Source organism: Paralichthys olivaceus, chromosome 10 (genome assembly GCF_024713975.1).
Source record: "Paralichthys olivaceus isolate ysfri-2021 chromosome 10, ASM2471397v2, whole genome shotgun sequence".
Classification (NCBI taxonomy): Eukaryota; Metazoa; Chordata; class Actinopteri; order Pleuronectiformes; family Paralichthyidae; genus Paralichthys; species Paralichthys olivaceus.
In genome coordinates, this window is record NC_091102.1 from 11,482,435 (window position 1) to 11,505,419 (window position 22,985).

The window sequence follows — 22,985 nt, forward strand, 5'->3', positions numbered from 1 at the left end:
TCATGGTACTTGGGCGCGCCGCTCCTGTTTGCCAGATCTGGGCCACAAGTAAGCCACTGTACTGCATGTCAACCAAAGGTGCCAAAGAAGGCCCAGATTTGTTTTGTGCTATTTGGACCATATTCATCCTTTACCATCTGGGCCACAAGAAGGTCAGAAGTGCTGCATTGTTGCCTGAAGTAGCCCACATCCGTACGTTATCTTGGATTGAAAACGTGACACTCGGGTGAACAAGCTCCTCCAGCAAAAAAGTGAGGCTAGAGAGCGGCACACTGGGGGGGGAAACAAAAAACAAAATTCCTTTTACTGGCAGTGAAAACAGAGTCAATCGTCTTTATTAGCTGGTTTATTGGGTTACAGGGTTTTGGTGTAAATGGTGTAATTTATATTAAAAAAAGACTACTGACAAGACAGGGGCACTTGAGGGGCCTATCAGATTTCAAATGGACCCAGTGTCACCCTGGCCCCACCCCAAGATTCATCCCTGGTGGTAAAAAGCTCAGTTTCAACTAAAACATTTTTAATATTGTCATACCTTATTTATTATAGCACATTGTTCAGGTGTATCCAAAGGCAAAGAGATGTTTAAACCTTCAGACTCAAACAGCATATTCATCCATTCATGAGATATTCCTTTACAATAATGACAAAGACTCCTCATTTCTGGAAATAAAAACGTTGCCAAATTATTATTTTTTGTAAATGTATTGCTGCCTATGAATCGCCATCAATCCCCGCTGACATGTGTGAATCCCTCCCTGCTTGGCCACAGTCCTGGCGCATGACGGAACAGTGGGTTTGCGCGGAGGCTCCAGTGATCAGGCGGCAGCAGCGGAGCTCTGTGGCCGCTCTCCTCACTCCACGATTGGACGGAGCGAGTCACGTTGTCCGTGGAGCTGTCAGTGTGCTGCTGCTGCACCATTGTTCCCCTCCCAGCAGCCGGAAGAGTTGCCTGTGAAAGCGAATGTGATGTGCGTCAGTTGTGCCGGTTGGCCCCAGGACCCAGTTCACGCTCCACAGGAACCCGGTACCGGGCTTTAAATGGTCTCACACACACGCTGGGTGCAGGATTTTCGCAGGAGAGGAAGACGGTGACATGGTTCAGAGAAGGAGACTGTGAGGTCCATTGAAAGAGAGAGAGAGGGGCGTCAGTGACTGGCTGGATGAGAGCAACAGAAATGAATGGTGAGTATGATCAGATCTTAGATGATGGGTCTGTGTTTTAACAGATTAATAAGATGGAGAACTGTAAACCTTTGTTTCTCTTATCCTTTCTCTTGCTTTAAACACTGTTTGTTTCTGTCTGTGCTGCTGGGAGAGGGATTCCTCACTTTCTGTGTTTCCCCCTGTTAAAATGTTTTTTGGAAGTTTTTCCTCATCTTAGGGTTGAGGGCAGAGGATGTTGCAGCTTGTACAGATTGTTTAAAGTAAATTGTGATGTGTGAATATGAGCTGCACAAATACGATCTGACTTGAATTAGATTTGATGTGTTTACCTCCTGTTTTGTTTCCGCAACATGGTCAAGGTCCATTTGTCGAACTCCTCTGTACATCACACCTCAGGAGTCACTCTGCTGTGACTGATATGAAAAACTGAGAATTATACCAGTATGTGAAGACCAAGATTTCTTTGTTCCACCTAAACCACTGACCATTGTTATCCTTCACCAGTGGCTTAACTAGGATTTTTCTCATACAGGGGCCATGAAGGGGGCCACAATTTACACAGAGAGGTCGATTATAAGACTAACATACGCGCACAATTCCTGATTCAGCAAAGGCCCTTTTGTAATATACCATACTATATATATCTGTTATATACCATTTTTACAAGAATACACTGAAAACTGAGGCGCTCTCTCACCTTGTTGTCGAATTAGCATGTTTCCATCACTGCCGATTGGAGCCAGAGCCAATTTAAACCTGTGTGGTTTCACCCGGGAGCGAATGCCGATTGTATCCGTTCCCATTGCAGACGAAAGCCAGATGTTAGTGGGTGTTAGTGGGGTTTGATGAGTGGGAGATGGGCTTAAGATGCACATTTAATATAATTCCTAGTTCACTGTTAGCTCTAAATCTTTGAGCAAAGCCACATGCCATATATTATATTTAGAAAAAGCACATTGTGTAAATCAATAAATCTTAGAAAATAAAAATCCTCAACAAATTGTTAATATTGATAGTAGTGGTTAAATAGTGTATTTAAAAACCAAGGGCATTTCAGGGGCTAATCAGATTATAGCTCAGCCCCTGAGCTTCACAACTCTTCGTGTACATTTGAAATGGTCACAGAGCCAAATGGAACATGCATGTTCGAGCTCTCATGCCTTCTGGGTATTGTTGTTGAGGTGTGTCGTACAGGCTGCTGTACTTATGAGTACAGTTGACTGGTCCACGGCCAAACTGGCTGTGAGAGCCTCTCATATATAGACTGAGAGAAGAGAGCCTGGGTCCCTGCAGAGCCAACTCACCCACCATGTTGTACGAGGAAAGAGTGTCTCACAAAGAGATTTAGATAAAGCTCAGTCGATCATCCATATGTCTGAGGTTGCAATGTTTCCTCGTGTACCGTTGCTGTGATGACAACATGCATTGCAAAAACAATGGTCTCTAGCAGAATTTCTAATTGACCTCTCATGACCCTATAAATTATGCAGCTTTTAAAACTTTTTCTCTGTGACTAAACATCCCGTTTATTTCTCTCCTTCACAGAACGGACGTGGGTCCCTGCAGTATAAATATATTTAATTGAAGGTAAGACCACCTCTCCTACTCGCTGTCTGAAATAATAATAATGCCACCAGCTTTCACAACACATCAACATATTGAATTCATGCCTGCGAGGTAGATGGTGTTCGCAAAATGCTTGCGACACGCAACTGTTGCTACACTGCCTCAAAAGAACCCCCTGATAACGAGATAGGAAGTGATGTGGAGGCAGACAACAGTGTTTAGTCAATGCAGACAGCTGCGCTATTCTCAGCGGATTATACCCGAGAGATGCCTCTGATATCACAGTGATGAAAAGAGGACATATTCTTTCTAGAGTATGTTGTGTTGTATGATTGATATTTATTTTGTTAGTCTGTTAATGAACAACCACAGTTACAATAAAGTGGAAATCACAAGGCAGGAAAGAGATCCTAATACATTCTCTGTGAAGGCATCCAATATGTTTATTTTAATGTATTTAATAGACAACAATAATCCTCTGTTGGTTTTATATTTGTATTAGAACTAAATCTGGCAACATCATTATCCTTCCCTACGTTCTTCATTGTTCCTCCTCCAGCCTCTTTTGTCACAGAGAAAAGGCAGCACCATCAGTCCATTGCTGTGCACCAGCGTGCACTCTAACATGCGTCCGTGCACACACAATCACACAACCATTTCCATCTTTGTGATTGAGATCTGAAAGGTGAGGTGGGGGTGGGCACTGTTTCTGTGTGTGTGTGTGTGTGTGTGTGTGTGTGAGTGTGTGTGTGTGTGTGTGCGTGTGTTTGGGTAGTGGGGCCTCTCCTCGCGACTGTGTATTTCTCCTCCTCTATCCATCTGTTTCCTCAATCTATCAGCACCCATGCAGTCCTCAGAGGAGCAGGATTTAATTAGTACACGTGGCACCTAGTTAAAGGACACTGAAACATTAAGTAGATGTGTTTACTTGTGAAAAGCAGCATCATTAAGCGGACTTATTTGAATAAGGGATTCTGCCGCGCTGCTATTACATACTGTAGAGCAGATGGCTGAAGCCTGATAGCAGAGAATGTCGTCCCTTCAAGATTCGCAGGGAAGGTGTTGTGGCTTAACGGCACTAAAAAGACTCTCTCTGCAGGAGGCCGGTGTGGGTGAACTGTCTAGTTGCAAAGGTTCTCACGCACGGCTGAATTCATTTTTTTCTTTTATGTGGGAACAACTTGAATTTGTGGCTTTAAGGTCGACCTTGGAGGTTCACACAGATAAATGTCATGTATATATATATAAATATATATACATATATATATATATATATATATATATATATGTATATATATATAAAATATGTATTTTCTAAGTTATATGCTAAAAATCGTCCCAGAATGTCAGTACACTGCACTTAATATTAAACCAGGCTACACAGATTCATGCAACATATTAAACATTATTGGAATTGCACAAAACAAAGAAATGAATTAGTTATCCACAGAAATATCTTGATAGAGCTCATCCAGAATCTAAGGGCATTGTTAGATACATTTCTTTTCAACCCAGTTACCATGGACAAATACAATACTTGAATAGTACTCAGTAGAGTTTATACCTCCACCAAGGCTCAATAGACTCCTTATGAAACCACAGATTCACTAGAACTGGATTTTTATTTGGATCTGCACCAAATTGCTTCCACCCATACATATCAATTCCATACACATGTCCTATTTTTTTTTATCAAGATCAATTTATCATTCTCTGAGAAATCAATGAAAATGTTTCTCACTATATTAAAGAAAATGAAAAAAATTCCTGTATTCGCATCAAAATGTAATTGTTTCTTTTGTGAGCTGCATCGCATCCTTCCACCAAGTCTCATGGAAATGGAAATTGGTTCTGCAGTTTTTTGCATAATCCAGCTCACAAACAAAAATAAACAAATAAACCATGATGAAAACCTCCCTGGCAAGTAAAAACTTACAAACATCTATACCAACCACCTAAATATGTCTGAATTTATTATTTTCATTATGATTCAAACACAATTCTCAGAAAAATCATCGATGGTCCACAGCTGATCCAAAATTCACCAGGCTGAGTGTGGTTTTTCATGATTTGTTTCTGTGCATGTGTTAATTGGCCTCTTCTCTTCCTGATCTCCAAATTGAAATCACAGCATCAATGACCCACATCACAGCCGTACAGACAAATATCAACCTTTTATATCACAGAGCAGCTTTGTGTTTTTCAGCAGGGTTCATGCTTCCAATTTAAAAAGCTTTTGATGGGACTGGTTTTTGTGTCTTTGGCTCCTTCCTGGCTGAGCTCAGGGCTTTCACCGTTCAGGTCTGTGCTCTCTTGAGATGTTGCCATGACACCTATTTGGAATCTTTTGTCTGTTGCCAGCTAATTAAGTGTTAAGAAGAGAAAATTCAAAACCTTAATGAGTTTTTATTTGTCAGTGCGAGGTAAGCCTCTGCATTAACGCTTATACAGCTGTCAAAATTAACTAATTCTGTAACTTTTTGTTATATTGAATTCTACAACTGTACAAAATTAATGTTTTTAATTAGTGACACTTTTGATGCCACTGCAGTGATACATAAATAGCAGCTTTTTTAAATACAGGAAAGCTCTTGTTGAGCAAAACTAAGAATTCTAGATCAAATATGAGAGACATGTATATTTATATATGGAGCTGTCCATCCATCCATTCATTATGGATACTGATTATCCTTTGAGAGGTGAGGAACACCCTGGACAGGCCGTCAGCGTATTTTGGGCTGATGCACAGAGAAAAACAACCATATACAGTACTTTCACATTCAAACCTAAGGGTCCCGGTCAGCTGACAATTAAATGTTATAGGAGCTTTAAAGTTATTTTTGTAGTATTTACATCCAGAGAGTGTGTGTTCAGTGACAATGAGGTAAGTTAAACCATGTTGAAAGTATTAGCAGCATAAGTCAATTCTCATACTCTGATGAAGGTCTTTGTGACAAAAAGCTTGGATGACATGTTGAGCCTTTTTTAAAATGTCATCCCATTTTAACCAAATGCCTGATTTGTGTAATCTCTCATGACCATTCAAATCAACACAGACCATAAAAAAAAAGAATTTAAAAAATCCTCTTAAATCAAACACTGTCACATAATTTTGTCACATCATGGCAGCAGTTTCAATTAAAAAGTTAGAACTGACAAATGAATACCAATTCAATCAGGAGAGACTCATGAAAGAGAAAGTTTGAAGTAAATTGAATTTATTGAGAACAGGAGGAATGTAAGAACACGGCAGGAAGTAGATCACTATGGGAAATGGTTCTGAATATTAGGTGCTTTACTGTGAAGGAAACTTCCCTGGAGCCTGTAGACACTGGTGGTGGTGATGAAGAATGGAGAGGAGGTCGGGACGTCTTCCTGTGAGGGAAACAGAGGGTCTGATTGCTGAAGTAGTGAAGGGGTGGACATGGTTCACAAAACTCCACGGTACTGAAACGACACCATATTGACAGCAGAGAGAAAAAACACATTTCAAGTTTGACAGCTTGTACGTGATTGGCTAAAGGCAAGTGTGTTAGGTTGTGATTGGGTGGAGAGGAGAACGAGCTGGTGGATCTCAGGGATGGTGGTTTCAAAATTCCTGAACTCTTCACTATCAGTGAGTGGGCGTGTTGATGATATTTCTAACACACGACGTGAAAAGGACTAAGAGAATATCCCAGGGTGAAAAAGAGGATGAAGCCGATGAAGACGTCATTTTGAAAGAAAATGGGAAGCCTGAAGCATAAACTTCAGAAAATGTACAGAGAACCAAGATTTCTAGACATTTTCCCAAAATGTCATATCTGACAACAGTTTTAGAAAGCATGCTCAAGGAAAACCTTGTATTTTAAATTTGAACTGTGATCTTGTACAGTGTAAATGAGCTTTATTGTTGGAAACATTAAACCAGAAATGATTCAGGATAAAGTATAAAACATGTAAACCCATAAAAAATTGAATAGAAATGATATAATGTCACTTATTTCACAATGGGAATTATAGTAAATAGTAATTGTACAAATTTGATTAAATATGTTAGATGATGATGTTCAATTAAATTTTATTTCATAGCACTAAATCCTAACACACATTATCGCAACTTAAATTGGGATTTTATCAGAATCATGTCGACATAAAAAACTTTTTAATGCAATCCCAACCAACAAACCAACATTAACATTAGGTGTGTTTACATTTGAATAACATCCCCCCACAAAGTATTGACTTATAATTCACCATATACTGCAGTCTCATGCAGAGCTGGCCTACTTCATGAATTTCCTCAGATAAAACTGCAAATGCTTTGCATATAAAAAAAGCGATTCAAGATCTCTACATGATACTGGCTATATATAAATGATAAGGCTTGTCTGCAGAATGTGAACCCCACATCCCATAGCTTTCCCAGCCTGTGTGAGAGATGAAAGCAGCCCTGTCTCTGTGAAATGTTTTGGCAGCTCTGTTTCTGCCAGCAAACTGGCTTTTGCGAACTTTCAGGTGGCATGGGAAAATATAGTCATAAATAAAATATAAAGCCATGAATAATTTAGCCGAGCATTGTGATTGACACGAGGGTGAGGGTACCTGATTATGCCTCACCGCACCGTGTGACTTGTATTACCGCAAATCAAATCATTAAACGTGGGTTCGGTATTTGTCTGCACATACTGTATTTTGATCACCGCTTGTAACGACAAAGACTGTTGTGATGCTGGATGAAATGCCTTAAGAATGTGGCTCTATTTAATTAAAACCCTGCTAATGCCCTCTGTTGTGAACTATTAAAAATGCAGACACAGTCATGTCAGGAGTCAAATTAGTTCACAGGCTCTCAGCATCTTCCTGCCAGAATATTCTCATACAAGTCTATTAGAGTGGTGCACTGGCCACTGATATTACTGACAGTTATGCAGCTTTTAATGCTTTTACAAGATGTTAGAATGAAATGGGTGCATCTATGATGAGCAGCAGTGATCATCCTTCACCCTGGACCCATGTGCTTAATAAGGAGCTTCCTCCATTGTTCTGTGACGAGGAGGAGCAGATCAATGAATCCCAGCACTCGGCTGCAGGATGGAGGCTGCAGCAGACATCGCCAGGCTGCGGCTCCTCCGTGTGCTGAGTGCTGAGCAGCGGGCTACACTCCCTCCCCCTCTTCCTCTCTCTCTCTCCCCTGCACCCCCCTTTCATGTGTGTGGAGCAGATCTGTCTGCAGCCTCAGGCAAGTGCAAGTTAACAAATGTACAGAGCGCATGTGAAGTCTCATTTGCATAAATCTGTAGATGTTGCAACATTTCCTTAAATGGATTCCCTTTGTGTTTAATTGGGTAATGTTTTTCTCCCCGGTGCATTCTGTAATTCTTTCAAAGCTGATTGAGAGTGAAAATGGCCGTGTTTGACGACTAATATTATTTATTTGCATAATTTCCCATCTGACCTTTATTGCGGCACAACGGTAAAACAGCAAATGTTTATTGTCACTGTCGCTGCACAAAATTGCCAGGTGTTTTTTTTTTTTCCTCATCGCTCTGTACCTCACAGTGAGCAACGGCAGACAGGGCAGCTGCATTTTGTGGATGGATAATAAATGAGCTTCAGGTTGCAATACTGGAGCTAAACTGCAGCAATTCTGCAGGATTCTTTAAATTAGACAAAGAGTCTGTAGAGTTTTCTATTTTCTACCTTTTTGTGTTACACTATTTGATTTTGACCATCGGTCGCATTCGTTCATATTTGCCCTGTGGTCTCTCGAGTTCTCCAAGGACAGGACACAAGTGACATGCGTTTAATGTCTTATTCCTGAACACCTGCTGGTAGTGCACACAGATTAAGGCAGATGCCCCCCTGACCTCTCGCAAAACACATTGTACCGTCGCCTTTTCATGTTTAATTTAGGAATGTACCTCACCCCCATATACAAGACGGTGTCACTGAATATGTGAGCAGTGTGTTTGTGGCAGGGATCCTCCACTGACATCATCTGTAGCTGTATAATCATCCAGGCCATAGCCTCTCCTCAGGGGAGTCCAGCTGAGACCCAGCCTCCCTCTCTTTCCCTCTATCGGTCTCTTTATCTCTCCCTCTCCAACATCTCTCACTCTCTCTGCTGAGCCGACTCTCTCTCTTTCAAGGTTGCTGTTTACGGCTGAGCGTGACACCGGTGATGGATGAGATCGAACGCCACATCAGACTGGCTGCGTGGCCCGGGATCTTTTGTGGTTTCAGGGTTTCTCTCTCTCTCTGCTCCGTAATCCCATCAGTTGGTTCCAGTGGAATGCCCCCTCAGTCACTCAAAGTCTACCGCCATGAAAAACAGTTTCTCATATAAAAAAAGAAGAAGAAAGAAAGAATTAATAAAAACATCCGCCAAGCCATCTGGGGTGGATAAATGTGTTCCTCGTCACTGTGGAAACACTCTGTTGTTGTCTGTGATGCGACCGGCCATATTGAATGGCAAAGGCGTTTGACAGACGCAAATACAGAACAGGGAGCCAAACAATCTATATCAAACCCTTACACACACACACACACACAGAGAATAACACAACCTGCAGACACACAACAACGGCTCACATGCCTCTGGTGGCCTCACTGATACATCCCATGTTTACTGCCTTTTCATTTCCACCATAGTCTTCCCACTTCTTCCCGTTGTACAACAATGAAGCTAAAATATCTTGGACACGGGTGCCGCCATTACTATTACATCACTTCTATGGTCCTTCTATTTGACAAACCACAGATTTCGCTGTAAGGATAAAGTGATAGTACTTATCAAACATCTTCTTTCTTTGTTGGAAGCCTCTTCCTGGCCACAGAGTGTGGCTCCTCCATGAACACACCAATATCTCTCTGAGCCTGCTAGCCAGTCTATTAACAACTGCACTTTTCAGTTTGCATTGCTCTGAGTTGTTGGTACTGCATGTTATCAAGGCGTCTGCTTCAGTAGAGGACTATCTGAGTTTGGCAAAGCTCACATACTGTAGCTGATGCGATGTTGTATTTCTGAGACAGTAACAGCTTTGGAGGAGAGACAAACTGCCTCTCGTGGAAAACTTCTGTCTACTCACTGTTTATGACCTGCCCATTTATCTTTTATACTTTTTGGAAAAGCATAACGGGTGCACTGCAAAATCTTCTATGAATAATAGCCGATGACATTACAGTCTTCTTCAGTGCAGCCGATGGAGAGAGGCCCTTTGTGTTGGTAGTGAACTCTACAGTATATAGTTGTTACGCACGGTGTTTGAACACACTGTGAGATAAGTGTGTTGGGTGTTGATATAAGGGATAAGGGTGGGTGCTATGATTCATCATGGGTTCACTCCAGTCTCTACCATTAAAGGTTGTGATTCACTACCACTGCTGCTAAACAGTTGCTGATATGCTGTCATGACACCAGATGGGTTCAGATTCAGATTTCTGGTGAGATCGCTGACACTATCAAACACTCACAGCACATAAATGTAATTGAGGCTTGATATCTTACAGTTCATAAGTAATTTAAATATTGCTTACTTTAAATATTATGTAAAATATAAATATAAACACTTAGTTCATGTTGCAAATGCAGATACTGATATGTCATCAGCCAATATATTTGCCCAATCTATACATCATGGGTTGGGCTGTACCTTCAATTTCAAGAATTTCAATTCTTTGCAACATTTTTCAATAAAGTGTTCACAGTCTGCTCCAAGAATAGAATAGAACACTTAGTACAAACTCTATTCTCTTATTTGTCTTAAACTAGAGCACTGTGTTGGAGGTGTAATTAAAAATATATTCAAAATGTACCTTTCATCTGTGAGAGTGGGAATTGTAAAGGTCTTTTGCATATGACCTCAATCTCTGTATGGCAACACAAATAAAGTTTAGATTTTGATTAATTTCAAACCCTTTTATTTTTGCATGTCCTTTGTCAAGTACCTCCACTGAAATTAAAAAACCTATTGAAAGTCAGAGCAAATATGGGTCACCATCACTGTTGCCATGGTGGAACAAATGCTATCTCCCCAGCTTATGTTTTGCATTTTTATGTAATGGGGCAGCATGTGTATGAGATGCTCATGGATGAATCATTAAAGGAATGCAGATGAGGCTGTCTAATAACACATTTCATTAAAGGTGCTGAAAGAAGTGAATGGAAGAAAAAAAAAAACGTGTTTTGGGGGGAAAGAGATAAATACATTGTATGAAATGTATAATAATAGCACACTCTCCGTATTCTTAATATTTCCACAGTGAAATTGTTACCTCTATTGCAATGGTTCATTTAATTTGAACTGTTAAGAGCAGAAATACTGGTCAGATTGTTTTTCCTCATATTTTAACCCAACAGGTAATTTAACACAGATGCAGATATTCACTTTCACCTCTACCATTGTGATTAGAGTTGTTCCAGATTGTTCCTGTATTGTTTCTTTAACTGGTTAAAAATCGTAAGCAGTAAAATAATTATTTATGATCTTAGTGAGGCATAAAGTATTAAGAGAATGGCCTTTGGAACCATTGTGTGCAAGGGGCTGGAGCCAATCCCAGCTGACATTGGGCCAAAGTACCATGAGTAATAAAATGTGAGGAATAAAACTAATTTAAAGACAAAAAAATTAGGTGTCTGTTTCTGCCACCTTTACCTGCATTAACAGTTAGTAGCTTTGCTGTCACCTGTCAGGTAGCCTAGAATTAGACCCCACAGATCCAGTGGGCACAAATCATTGTAACACCTCCCCAAATATTAGTATGACTCACTGAAGTCACCGTGATTCACACACACACACACATATGGATCTGTCATTTTGAGATTTAAGATGCAGTGAAAAGAACAACTGTGCAGTTAATATTATCTGTGGGTACAGGGTAAAGCATTTTGTTGCTGCTGCAGTTCTGTTACTATGCGTCCAGCTATAATAGCCTACTGTAATCTCTGAGTGCTCAGCAAAGTACAGTATGTACTGTATACATCCACCATTTTAGAGGACCCATTACAAAGTCACTGCTAAACAGAATATAAACCCTACAGTATGCACTACTACTGGTACTGCTACTGCTGCTGCATTTATCAGTATTGTATGTTCAGATAGAAATGCAGCTCAGATTACCTGAAACATCATTTACAACGTGGTGAAATAATGAGATGACCAACGAGAAAGAAACATTTCCTGATTAAATCCGATCATCCGGTGAGACTTCATTCTATAGACATGTTTGCTTTTAAAGGGCTGTTGCTGCTTCCTGGAGTGGCTCGATAATGGAACAGACAACAGGGATGGAGGAGGAGGTTAAGTGAGGACAATGATGAGGATGCAGAGCATTGTAGGGTTGAATGAAATTGCTTTTCTTCCAGATGCATTGAAGAAAAAACACAAATTGTTTCACATAAAACTGTCAATATACTTTGGCTTCACCAAACATTTTATAAACTTCCCATGTAACCCACACTGGATTGAAATTATGTCAATTTATGATCCAGAAAAAATGCAAATCTGCTTCAAGCGTAACTAACCATTTTGTGCAACACATTAAAACATTTTTTTCCAGTAAATAAAATACAATTTTATTCCTACTACACTATAAACTGTGTTTATGCTCTCGCTTGTTTGTAATGACTGTAATGCTGTGCTGGCTGTCAAAAAACCTCCAGGCTTAAAGCTGCCCTAAAAGAGGAAGTGCATGGCCTTTTTATATTGACATACAGTCCAAATGAGTGCAGGAGCGATATCGTGTCTCTCTGACTGCACAAGCTGAGGCCCCTGCACTCACTCTCCTGCAGAACTTCCTGGCATAGGAAGTGTTGCGAGCCCTTGCGCTACAGTCCTGACAAATCGTATTTCCTGTGTTTGAGTTAGTATATGTCAGCCTCTTCCATGTGTGTGTGTGTTCCAAATTCCCTCTGCGACCTGTCTGTGCAGATATACTCTGCAGGTGGACAACTGCCACTTTTAATCTTGTTCTCTTGATGAATTTAATGTATCCTGGACTTTTCTTTTAGGCTTTTATTTTGCAGTTTCTCGTTTTTTAATAGTGTTATTCTTGGCATCGGATGTTTCCCCTCTCCTTTGCCCCACTCTCTCACTCCACCCCTTCTTCACCCCCCCACTTTACTATTCCCTCCTCTCTGCATCTCTCCTCACCCCCCCTTTACGCCTCTTTCACACTGCCCTGCATTACACATGCACCCCCCCCCTTCATCCACCTCTCCCTCCTTCTGATTCCCCCATACCTCTGCCTACATCCTCCTCCTCCCCTTTCCCGTCCCCCTCCCCTCCCCAGCTCATGTTGGTAAAAATATCTGCAGACAGCAGGAGCAGAGGCACTCCCTCTCTCCCTCTCTCTTTCTCTCTCTCTCTCTCTCTCTCTCTCTCAGACATCCCACCCATGTGATCTCAGGCTGCCTCTGCTCTGCTCCACTCTACTCCAGTCAGGCTGCTGCCTTTCAGCCGGCTGCAGCTAATGAGCCTTTGTGTGACCAAAGAGAAACAGAGAGAGAGAGAGAGAGAGAGAGAGAGAAAGGGAGGTAGAGGAACAGAGAGGTATAGTTAAAATGAGAAAATCTGTCTTCTTGCAACAATAAAGCATATGGTACAGGCAGCACATGCAGGCCGAGCTGGAGAATTGCAAGTCTCTCTCTTTCGCTCCTGCACACTTTTTTTTCCCTCTAATGCCCGTGGAGCTCAGGGGTCGCTGCAAGTCAGTGGACTGAAACAAAATGGGAACCTCTTCATTCATCATGTCTCACCTTTCTTTTCGTTTTGAATCGCTGCATTTATGATTGTGCGGCTGCTGTGCTGCTGTGAGAAGAGGTGAAAGGAGGAACAGTCTGCCAGAGGATACAGGTCAGTTGTTCCTGTGAGGGCCAGCACACACACACACCCACACACCGGAGTGTTATGTGGTCATTGCAGGACTGATGTGTCATGACTTGCTCCAGATGCCATAGGCTTGCTGTCGTCACTGGTTATGAGTGTTTTTGAGCCTTGTGTGTTGTCACATCCCTTTTCTGTGACTGTGGGAACCTCGTGAATGACAAGGGGCCTAAAGAAAATTAATTGTATTAAGAAGGCAAGCGTGCCACACTGCTGTTAGTGCTGTTGATTAAGGACAAGAGTTGGCTTCCACACTTGATGTGTGCAGAGAGAGGCAAACACAGGGAGGGGCTTTCCAAGCTGGCTTCTGCTGCATTATTTTTTTCTGGGATTTTCTCCATCGTGCCACAGTGTATGCTGCCCAGCCATGATTACTGGGAAGGCAACAGTGAAGACAAAGAAAGAAGGAGCAGTTGGAAAAGAAGCAGCGTTCTCTGTTTTTTATTTAGCCATGATGAAAGAGGTTCATCCGAGAACACCCTCAGCGCTGTGGCCCATGATGTCATGCAAGTCCGCAGTCAAGATTTTAACTTTTACCTCCTGTTGTCAGATGAGACATGAACCAGTGATGCATCAATCTGAGAAAGGAACTGGTTTCACAGAATCGGCTTCGTTTCACCATGAGGAGCCATCACATACTGAATGCAATACAGGGAACAGTCATATGGTAACGCACTAGTTGAGAGAGTGCATTAGAATCTCCATGGAAACCACTTTTGGTATCAAAGCCCAGTGCAGCATCAGCTGAGGGCTAAGCATATGAATAGGTTTCCAACAATAGTATCTAATTAGGACCCTTTCTAGGAAATTGAACAAAATTGCACAGAACATTTCTGCTGGAAATTTCCACTCCTGCTGTGGTGAATCAAATCAGTTTCTGTTCTCATGTGAGATTAGCATCTTTAAATGTTGATGAATATTTGAAATCCCACAAGGATAATTTGATATATTTCACAAGTCATTAGTTAATGTTAGGTTTTGTCATCATTCAGCACAGAGAGTGGATTGATTGTTTCCCTTTATCCAACTCAGTTATTGGCTTTACAGTATAAAGACGATTTACTTCTTTTTTTATGAGATTTATCCAAACTGGCTCCTCTCTCCTCCACTTCCTCCCAAATGGACGATGCCTCACATTCCTCAGTTGTAGGTAGAGCTGTTGACGCTGGAGCTTTTCCAAATGCTGGTGGTGCCATGACACTGCACTGAACACTGAACAACCCCCCCCCCCCCCCGGGAACAATGACCCCCTTTGCTGCCAGCACCTTATTCTCTTCAGGCAGCATTTGCATCTGTAATGACTCAATAGCAGAGCCCAAATGAAACAGTCTGTGAATGGAACTCCCCCACAAGCTGCTCTGGCAGATATAGACAGAGTGGGACTGGGTGAAGAAGATGCACGCCGTCTTTACCGGCTCCAGCTTCCAAGAGCGAAGGCAGTGAGGGATGAGCTGCCAGTCATAGCACTCCTCGCTGTGCTATACAAGCAGCAGCAGTGCAGTTACTGGATTTTATTTATTTTAAAATGAGACATGAGGTTCCAGCTGCTGCTTTTTAAACAGGGAACATGAGACTCTGCAATGAAATCCTTTGAATGACTGCATTTTCAACTAATGTCATGACTAATGACTAAGTCCTGACATATTACAACCCTCGTCAGCAAGACGGCAGGACGATATTACCAAGAAAATAACATGACGGTTACTATACATATGATTAGAGCCAGCTCCAGTGTAGTGGTGATTAGTTTTTGTGTATTGACTGATGAGTTGGCTCTTGTTTATACATCTAACTGCATCAACACTCAGAGAGAGTGGCCCCTCTCGACTGACTCTGAAGTGGTTTGGAACACTTGTGTGACATCAACCATATGAGGCCTCGACTATTTATGCAACATCCCTGCTACTATGTTTTCATTTAAAAATACATCAACTCCGTTAAAGATTTATCTCATGTCCACACTGAGCCGCTAAAATGAAGAAGTTTGGAAACGCTGCTGGCTCATTCTTAGTTTGAAAACTCTAGGTCTGCTTAAGCTTGCATCCATACTTGTTCTATCTCTCTCCTATAAGTTTTGTTTGCCGTCTATACTTACACATTTAAAAACATATATCACACGACCATTCACGTGCACTGGAAAACCAAAATGGATAATCAATTACAAGTGTTGCTGACCCTGTTGTCTTTGCTAATAACTGTTGTGCAGTTCCTCATTTACAATCTCCTCACATTCGTAGGAGACGAATCATGCAATCTGTGAAACAATCTCAGTGTCCAACCTTACAGAGCCAAAACGCTCGTGTGGACGGAGGTCATAGTAGAAAATGTAGTAGTATAAATGCAGCCTCTGTATGAAGAGCTATAGCCTCCCCTATTTAGTTACACTGATCAGCTGTGCATGATATAGCTGCACCTAATTTAACCAAAGAACCTCCAAAATAAATTCACGTTTGGCAATTTTACAAACAAAAGGTCTCCAGCTGGGTGTTATTTATTGGTCCATTCTGCCTATTTGTTTGACAGTGCTTCATAAAGACATGATTATTGACTGCATTTGGAGCACATTACAAGGATTTTTTGATTCTGCTCTGTTGTTCCTGCATTTTTCCTTTTTTTCCCCTGACAAATAACACAAGCTAGCTACAGGATGTCACTTGAACAGCACCTCACCTGTTCCTCCTCTGGTGCCACAGATAGCTGTACTGCAAATCCCTTCATGTTGTCGCCACACTTCACGGAAAAAGCTCAGGCTGTGTTCGCACCCAGATAAAAAAGGCTATGGATCTGCTCTGTTATCTATAAGATGTCATGTAACATATTTTAGCCTGTAGCTGTTTAATCATTTGCTTTCCAGGTGTATAGAGGTCTAGTTGGTCCAGTTGGTCCACACTGGAATGATAGTGGAAGGAGAGATTGTGTGTGTGTGTGTGTGTGTGTGTGTGTGTGTGTGTGTGTGTGTGTGTTTGTATGAAAGGGGGATGGGGTGGGTGTGTTGTCTCACTACTAATTGAGTGTGCTGAGGATTATGAAGGCCCCTAAACTGGATATTAAATAATATGTGGCCCCTCTGCCGTCTCCTGGTTTCAGGTGCAGATGCAGCAGGCCATGAGCGGAATACTGAAGAGGAAATTTGAGGAGGTGGAGGCCACCTCCTCCCCGTGCTCTTCCCTGCGGGAGTCTGATGATGAGGTCTCCTGCAGCGAGAGTGGAGATAGCAGTGACAGTGTCAACCCCTCAGCCTCCGGCCCTTTCACCCGTGAGTGCCCGTGTCTTTTTAAATGCATGCATTGTTCTTAGGGTGGCCAACGTGTGCTATTGATGTTAAGATGAATGTCATCGAGTCATCACATGGAAAAACAAAGCTAAAGCGCTGAAAGGGATTTTTAATCAAGATGGGAGTGACCCTCAGAGTCAGCATGGTTCTGTAGCTCACGATCAATGCAGCATGCAGGTCAAAGAAACAAATGGTTGTGTCTGTTGATTCAGGAGTATAACATGAAGACATTAATATACAATACAATATAAGACATAATGAGTCCAGTGCTGTAATAAAGGAAAGGATACACAGGCAGTTTCCCTTAATAGGATCAGTGTGAGAACGAGCTGATGCAGGCTCAAGCTGTGTGTGTGCAACACTGCTGACACTGTACATGCAAATGAACCAGTGTCTGTGAACAGCAGCTAGAAGCAAAATTATGAAATAGCTGCTTAAATAAATCATATCGTTTTGATGGAATAGCCATTTTTGAGGAGTAGGGAGTTGTAGGAGATATTTTAGTCAAAATGCACATGAAAAAAATTAGGTATGATCAAAGATGGGTATATTTACACCCAGGATTTATACAAAACTTAGTGGCAGGATGTGTTATGGGTCCGAGTAGAACGTGTTAAATTGTAGAGGGGATCAGGATCAGGGGATGGATCCAGGAATGTTTTTTTTTCACTTTGTTTCATGACGCTTTTCAATACCTTCACCATGCAGGGAATAATTAATGTATCTTGATAAGAAAAAAGCAGAGTCATTTCAGAAACTCATATCTATTAGTGTGTAAAAATTGGTGCAGCCTAATTTATAGGGGGCTTTTTGGACTCGGTGGAAGTATACGCTCTATTGTGTGCCATTCGATTTATTGATAAATTAATTATTTTCTCAATCATCAATCAATCCACTTGTCAATTAACTGTTTGATCTATAAAACATCTGTTCTGGTAAAAAGAGTGTCCCTAAGGTGATATATCAGCACATGCAAAACTAGAAACGATTAATTTTGCAACAATTTAAAACTAAGAAAAAGCAGCAAACCTTCACATCAAAGTAGTTGAAACTATCAAATATGCTTTTATTGAATGAGACTCAGGCAATCATCAAAATACTGGCAGATTAATCTTCTGTAGAAAAAGCAGTTTGGGTTTTTTAAGAAGACGTCGCAGTGACATTAGGATTCTCTGCAGATTGTCAGTTTTGCTTTTTTAATTTACAAATGCTTCAAAAGAGGTCGGGTACTGAGAGATTCCACAGTTCTCCCCGGTTTGAACTGACTCTGTAATGAAGAAAGCCTTTTAATTGAGTAATAAACCAACCACAACAAAAACACGTCTCCCTCCCCGGCAGGTTCAAAAGGACACTGAAGTCATCTCCAATAAGTAACAATGTGCTCATGGGAATCTTAATGTCTGAGAAATGTGAGTGAACTAGATCACACAGTTGTAGTTTATTAATCCTTTTGGGGGATTGTGAAAGCATTTAGATGTTTGATGGAGAAAAAATTCTCAATAGTGTGATTCTGAAGGAGCAAAAGACAGGAGCCTTGTTCGAAAGAGATGAGTATATGCAAGTAAAGGCAAATTTTTGGGATTATACGTATAAATGACATGCAGACAAGAGTCTATTAGCCGTCTTCCTGCAGGGAGGGGGCAGAGACATAAGTAGGGTGCTGCGTCCCTGGAGGCTGAGCCTTCGCCTCGGTGTCAGCTGCAGCTGCTGGTAACTGTGGGCTTGAGAGGGTCAGTGCCAAGGGAGCTGTGCACTATTAAGACTCCTGTGAAGTGGCATTGTGCATAAGCGGTGACTGACCGTGTCGGCAGCAGGATGAAACAATCAAGTGATTTTATGATACACCCCATGCTGAGGTGTCAGGGAAAAGAGGACAAACATTTTCTATTTTTGGAGCGTCAACACTTGCTGACTATAGTTTGCAGAATTGTATATATGTAATATGATGGTTTAATGTTCGGGCTGGAATTGCAGGGTAACTCGTGATAGGATACGATAAGCGATACATGCCCCATGATAACAATAATATCACTTTATAACTATTCTGCAATAATCAATATATTGTAAGACAATCATATACCAATACATCAGGATATCTGGCTAAAATGGTTAATGGCAGGATTATTCTTTTATTCTCTGCAGTTTGGTGTCAGTTTCATTGAGTTTGACACAAACTGAGATGAAACAAATGCACAAAGTCTTTTAATGTGAAATAGCCATAAACTGGTCAAACTATATATGTATGTACGAAATAATATTTGATGCCAACATATCGATTTTTGTATCTCGTGATTCAGGACTGTGATATATTGCAGTACCAATCTTGTGTCCCACTCCTATAGGGATTCTTGAAAAAGCTAATTAACGTGTGTTAACTGTTTTGACACAAAGTACAAGTGGACGCGTGTTCTGCATCTCTTCTTGTGTAGGTAATGAACCTCTGCTGTGTCGTCCCTCAGTCTGACAGCTCTACATCTGCAATGAAATGCATTGTTCCTCTTCCGGGGGGTGGAGAGCTGTTAGAACCAGATGGTTTCTATTTGTCCTGTCTGTCTGATATGGCGGTGTATGCTGAGAACGCTGCTTCTGTGAACCAGCACTCCTCATCTCTGAGGCAGGCGGGGGGGATTATTTATGCTCCACTGTTCGCCCCCCCTCTCCGCCCCTCCTTCCTGTAGAGCTCTCCTTAAAAAGACACCGAGGACTCACACGCCAAGCAGAACCTCAGAGATACGATAAAATCCTTATTTTATGAAGGTGCGCTAAGTTCAACATATTGAGGAACGCCTTGTAAAGACGGCAAGAAAGAATTCCTCATATTTCAGGAGGAGGCGACAGTCTCAGCAGTTCTGTGGCCCTGGTTTTATGATAAAAAAGTCACTTATATTAACAGGCTTTACATGGCTATAAAAGTGTTTGACTCCAATGTGAAAGATTGTATGCAGGATAAAACATCAGCTGTGCTCGAGCGGCACTCTGATCTGCAATGTGGAGCTGTAATTCTTTCCATATGGGATTAATGAATTGTCAAAACAGACATAACACAGCACATTTTTTGCCATTATCCTTTGCAGCTGATTCAATATTGAAGCGAGAGAAGCGTCTGCGCACCAGGAGGGTGCATTTCGAGAATGTGACGGTTTACTACTTCAGCCGGCGGCAGGGCTTCACCAGCGTGCCCAGCCAGGGCGGCAGCACACTGGGCATGTCCAACAGGCACAGCTGGGTGAGGCAGTACTCACTGGGTGAGTTTGCCGTTGAACAGGAGAGGATCCATAGAGATATGCTCCGGGACCATCTGAAGGAGGAGAAGCTCAGCTCAATCAAACTCAAGGTACGTGATTTGTGATATGAGCGTCAGTCAGTGGATGTCGGTATCAAACTGGCTGTGTTAGGAATTACAAACGACTTTGGTCTGAAAGACATTTATCTTTTTTTCTCATAGACCTTTCTGTCTTTGGGCTCAGCTCTTTGTTCCCTCACTTTTATCATAAATGACTTGGATGTGACTCCCTCTTGTTTTCAGCTGACTAAGAACGGCACAGTGGAGTCTGAGGAGGCCAACACGCTCACGGCAGAGGACATCTCCGATGACGACATTGACCTGGACAACACAGAGGTAGACGAGTACTTCTTCCTGCAGCCGCTTACCACTAAAAAGCGCCGGGCGCTGCTGCGTACCTCCGGGGTAAAGAAGATTGATGTGGAGGAGAAACATGAACTGCGGACCATCCGGATGTCCAGGGAGGACTGTGGCTGCGATTGCAGAGTCTTCTGTGACCCCGAGACCTGTGCCTGCAGCATCGCAGGGATCAAGTGCCAGGTAAGTCCCAGGACATGCACATGAAAGGTGCAGGGAACTATTACTTTAGTTAGTTGTTTTTATACACAACACAGATCATCTCAAAATAAAATGAACTGCATCTTAAAGCAAATTTGTGTTTCCCTCAGGTGGACCGCATGTCATTTCCATGTGGTTGTACAAAAGAGGGCTGCAGCAATTCAACTGGCAGAGTGGAGTTCAATCCGATCCGTGTTCGGACACATTTCTTGCACACTATAATGAAGCTTGAACTGGAGAAGAGTCGTGAGCAGCAGCAGGCACCCCCAGCCAATGGTTACCGCAGCGAAACCAACGACCTGGGAATCGGAAATCCTCTGGTGCAGACCCAGCACAGGTTGGAATACTCGCTGTCCGACACCGGACCACAGACGGCTGGCGTGCACCTGCAGAACATGGATGAAATGGAGGAGCCGCTGGACGATGAAGAAGAGGACGAAGAAGACGAGGAGGAAGATGAGAATGAAGACGAGGAGGACAGTAGCAGCGTTTGCAGCGGACTCTCTGACTCAAGCACACAGAGTTTAGCGAACAGCGACTCTGAGGAGGAGGAGGATGAAGAGGAGTCTGAGAACTTTGGGGATGACGTGACGACCCCGCCGGTGTCGCACAGTGAGGTGGTCCCTCTGTCCTCTGTGCTGTGTTACAGTGACGTCTCTGTGGCACACGACAACCACATGAATGGAAACACTTATTTAATGAACTCCCCCTCGGCAGAGTACTATCAGCTGGGGAGCTCCAGTGCCGTCTCCAGTGGCCAAACCAGCCAACCCAGTGAACCCTTTGGGGAAGCCTTAGCATTCCAAGATCCAGTCGGCATGACCAACGGCAGCACGGCACAAGGGCCGTTCAACGTGGCCGCCGGGCAGTACACGGACTATTCCAATCAGGCTGCAGAACAATACACAGCCAATCACCACTTCACCCTGACCAACGGTGCTCCAGCCGCCCCTCTGACCTGCTACACGGTGGATCCAGAGAAGAAGGTGCTGTCCAAGGCGGCGTTTGTGGAGCCGCCTGAAAACCAGAACCAGAGCCAGTTCCAGAACTACCTGAACAATAACTCCCAGAGTTCCTACAGCTCATGTATGACAGCTGAGCCACCACAGCAAGACTCTGGCGTTAACAGACAATCTGACCTGTCCTTACTAGCGAACAGTACTAAGAACCTCCCTTTACCAGACCATTGCCCCGAGGTCACAGCCATTTAGTGAGCCACGTGTTCTTAAGTGTTCTTTTCACTGTTGCAACTTCTCTGGAGCCTGACCAAGTTGTGTTTGAATGGGAACATAATCATGGCCTTTTTCTCTTTAAATTATCTGACCTTGCATTTAAAAGCAATTCAAAGCCCGCCGGAAATTTCATCTGTAACTATAAAGCCATAGGATGATGGAAATGGTTCAGAGGAACTGAAGGTTTCTGCACTGCAGCGTGTCCGTAACTAAAAACAGAAAGAAAAAAAAAATCAAAATATCAGTTATGTCATGCTGTGCAATGTATCATGTAATTTAAGATGTAGAGTTCTAGTTTAAAGCAGATATTGTTCTGTAAATGTTACTTTTCTATGTCTACTGTTTGTGTCAAATGTGCAAAAAAAAGGTTTATTGTCAGTTTATTTATTGTTTCTGAATTATGTGCATACTTATATATTGTAAATGTTTTGATAACGACGTGCATGCTGTTTTAGGGGAATCTCTGTGACATTTGGGCAGGAAAAAAAGTTGCTATTGTTTTATATATATATATATAAAAAATGTGTTGTATACATGAAGTACATTTCTCTTCTTTTGTCACTATTATTATACGCTTTTCTATGGTTTGGAAAAGCATGAAAAAAAGCCTGAACCCTTATTTGTATGTTTGGAAAACAACATCAATAGCATAAAACGTCATCACACATGTTAGAATCAATTCACAGCCTTTTGCACTTAAAACTACGGCCCCTCACGTCTCCTTCCCTCTGTTCACTGAACAAATGAAGATTTATCCTTTGAAGCATTTCATTAACAGAAGGATATTTATAAAGTAGCACTTTGACATATCTCTAAAAGTACAAGAAGCTCTATGACTCATCATAGACAATAGAACTGTCTTTATCATTTAATTAGCTTGACAGGCTTGATTTGAGAAAAGGGTTAATCACTGCATAAGCTACATCACGCTGTCTAAGATGTTTATGTGGATCTTGATTTGATCTAGTGAAACGTTAAGTGCAATAGTTTGAGGGTTTTCTCTTTAAGAGGACTGAGATTTGGGGGGGGGGGGGCAAATG

The 22,985-nt window shown here is 42.1% G+C and overlaps 1 protein-coding gene across 2 annotated transcripts; it reads left to right on the forward strand.

The window, feature by feature from the left end:
• Positions 1–781: 781 nt before the first annotated feature.
• Positions 782–22,484, forward strand: csrnp3 (cysteine-serine-rich nuclear protein 3). Of its 2 annotated transcripts, XM_069532513.1 has the most exons (6): positions 782–1,185; positions 2,713–2,754; positions 16,686–16,854; positions 19,947–20,206; positions 20,399–20,695; positions 20,824–22,484. In XM_069532513.1, exons 3-6 carry the CDS (start codon positions 16,692–16,694, stop codon positions 21,922–21,924), a joined length of 1,821 nt encoding a protein of 606 aa, XP_069388614.1. In that variant the 5' UTR covers positions 782–1,185; positions 2,713–2,754; positions 16,686–16,691; the 3' UTR covers positions 21,925–22,484. The 2 variants fall into 2 exon arrangements, with proteins under 2 accessions (XP_069388614.1, XP_069388615.1); XM_069532514.1 differs by lacking the exons at positions 782–1,185; positions 2,713–2,754 and adding an exon at positions 13,148–13,568.
• Positions 22,485–22,985: the final 501 nt, after the last annotated feature.

Coding starts and splice junctions, on each gene's coding strand:
- csrnp3 (XM_069532513.1), top strand. CDS start 16,692: ATGCAGCAGGCCATGAGCGGAATACTGAAGAGGAAATTTGAGGAGGTG. Junction 16,855..19,946: donor AGCCTCCGGCCCTTTCACCC/GTGAGTGCCCGT, acceptor TATCCTTTGCAG/CTGATTCAATATTGAAGCGA. Junction 20,696..20,823: donor TCGCAGGGATCAAGTGCCAG/GTAAGTCCCAGG, acceptor TGTTTCCCTCAG/GTGGACCGCATGTCATTTCC.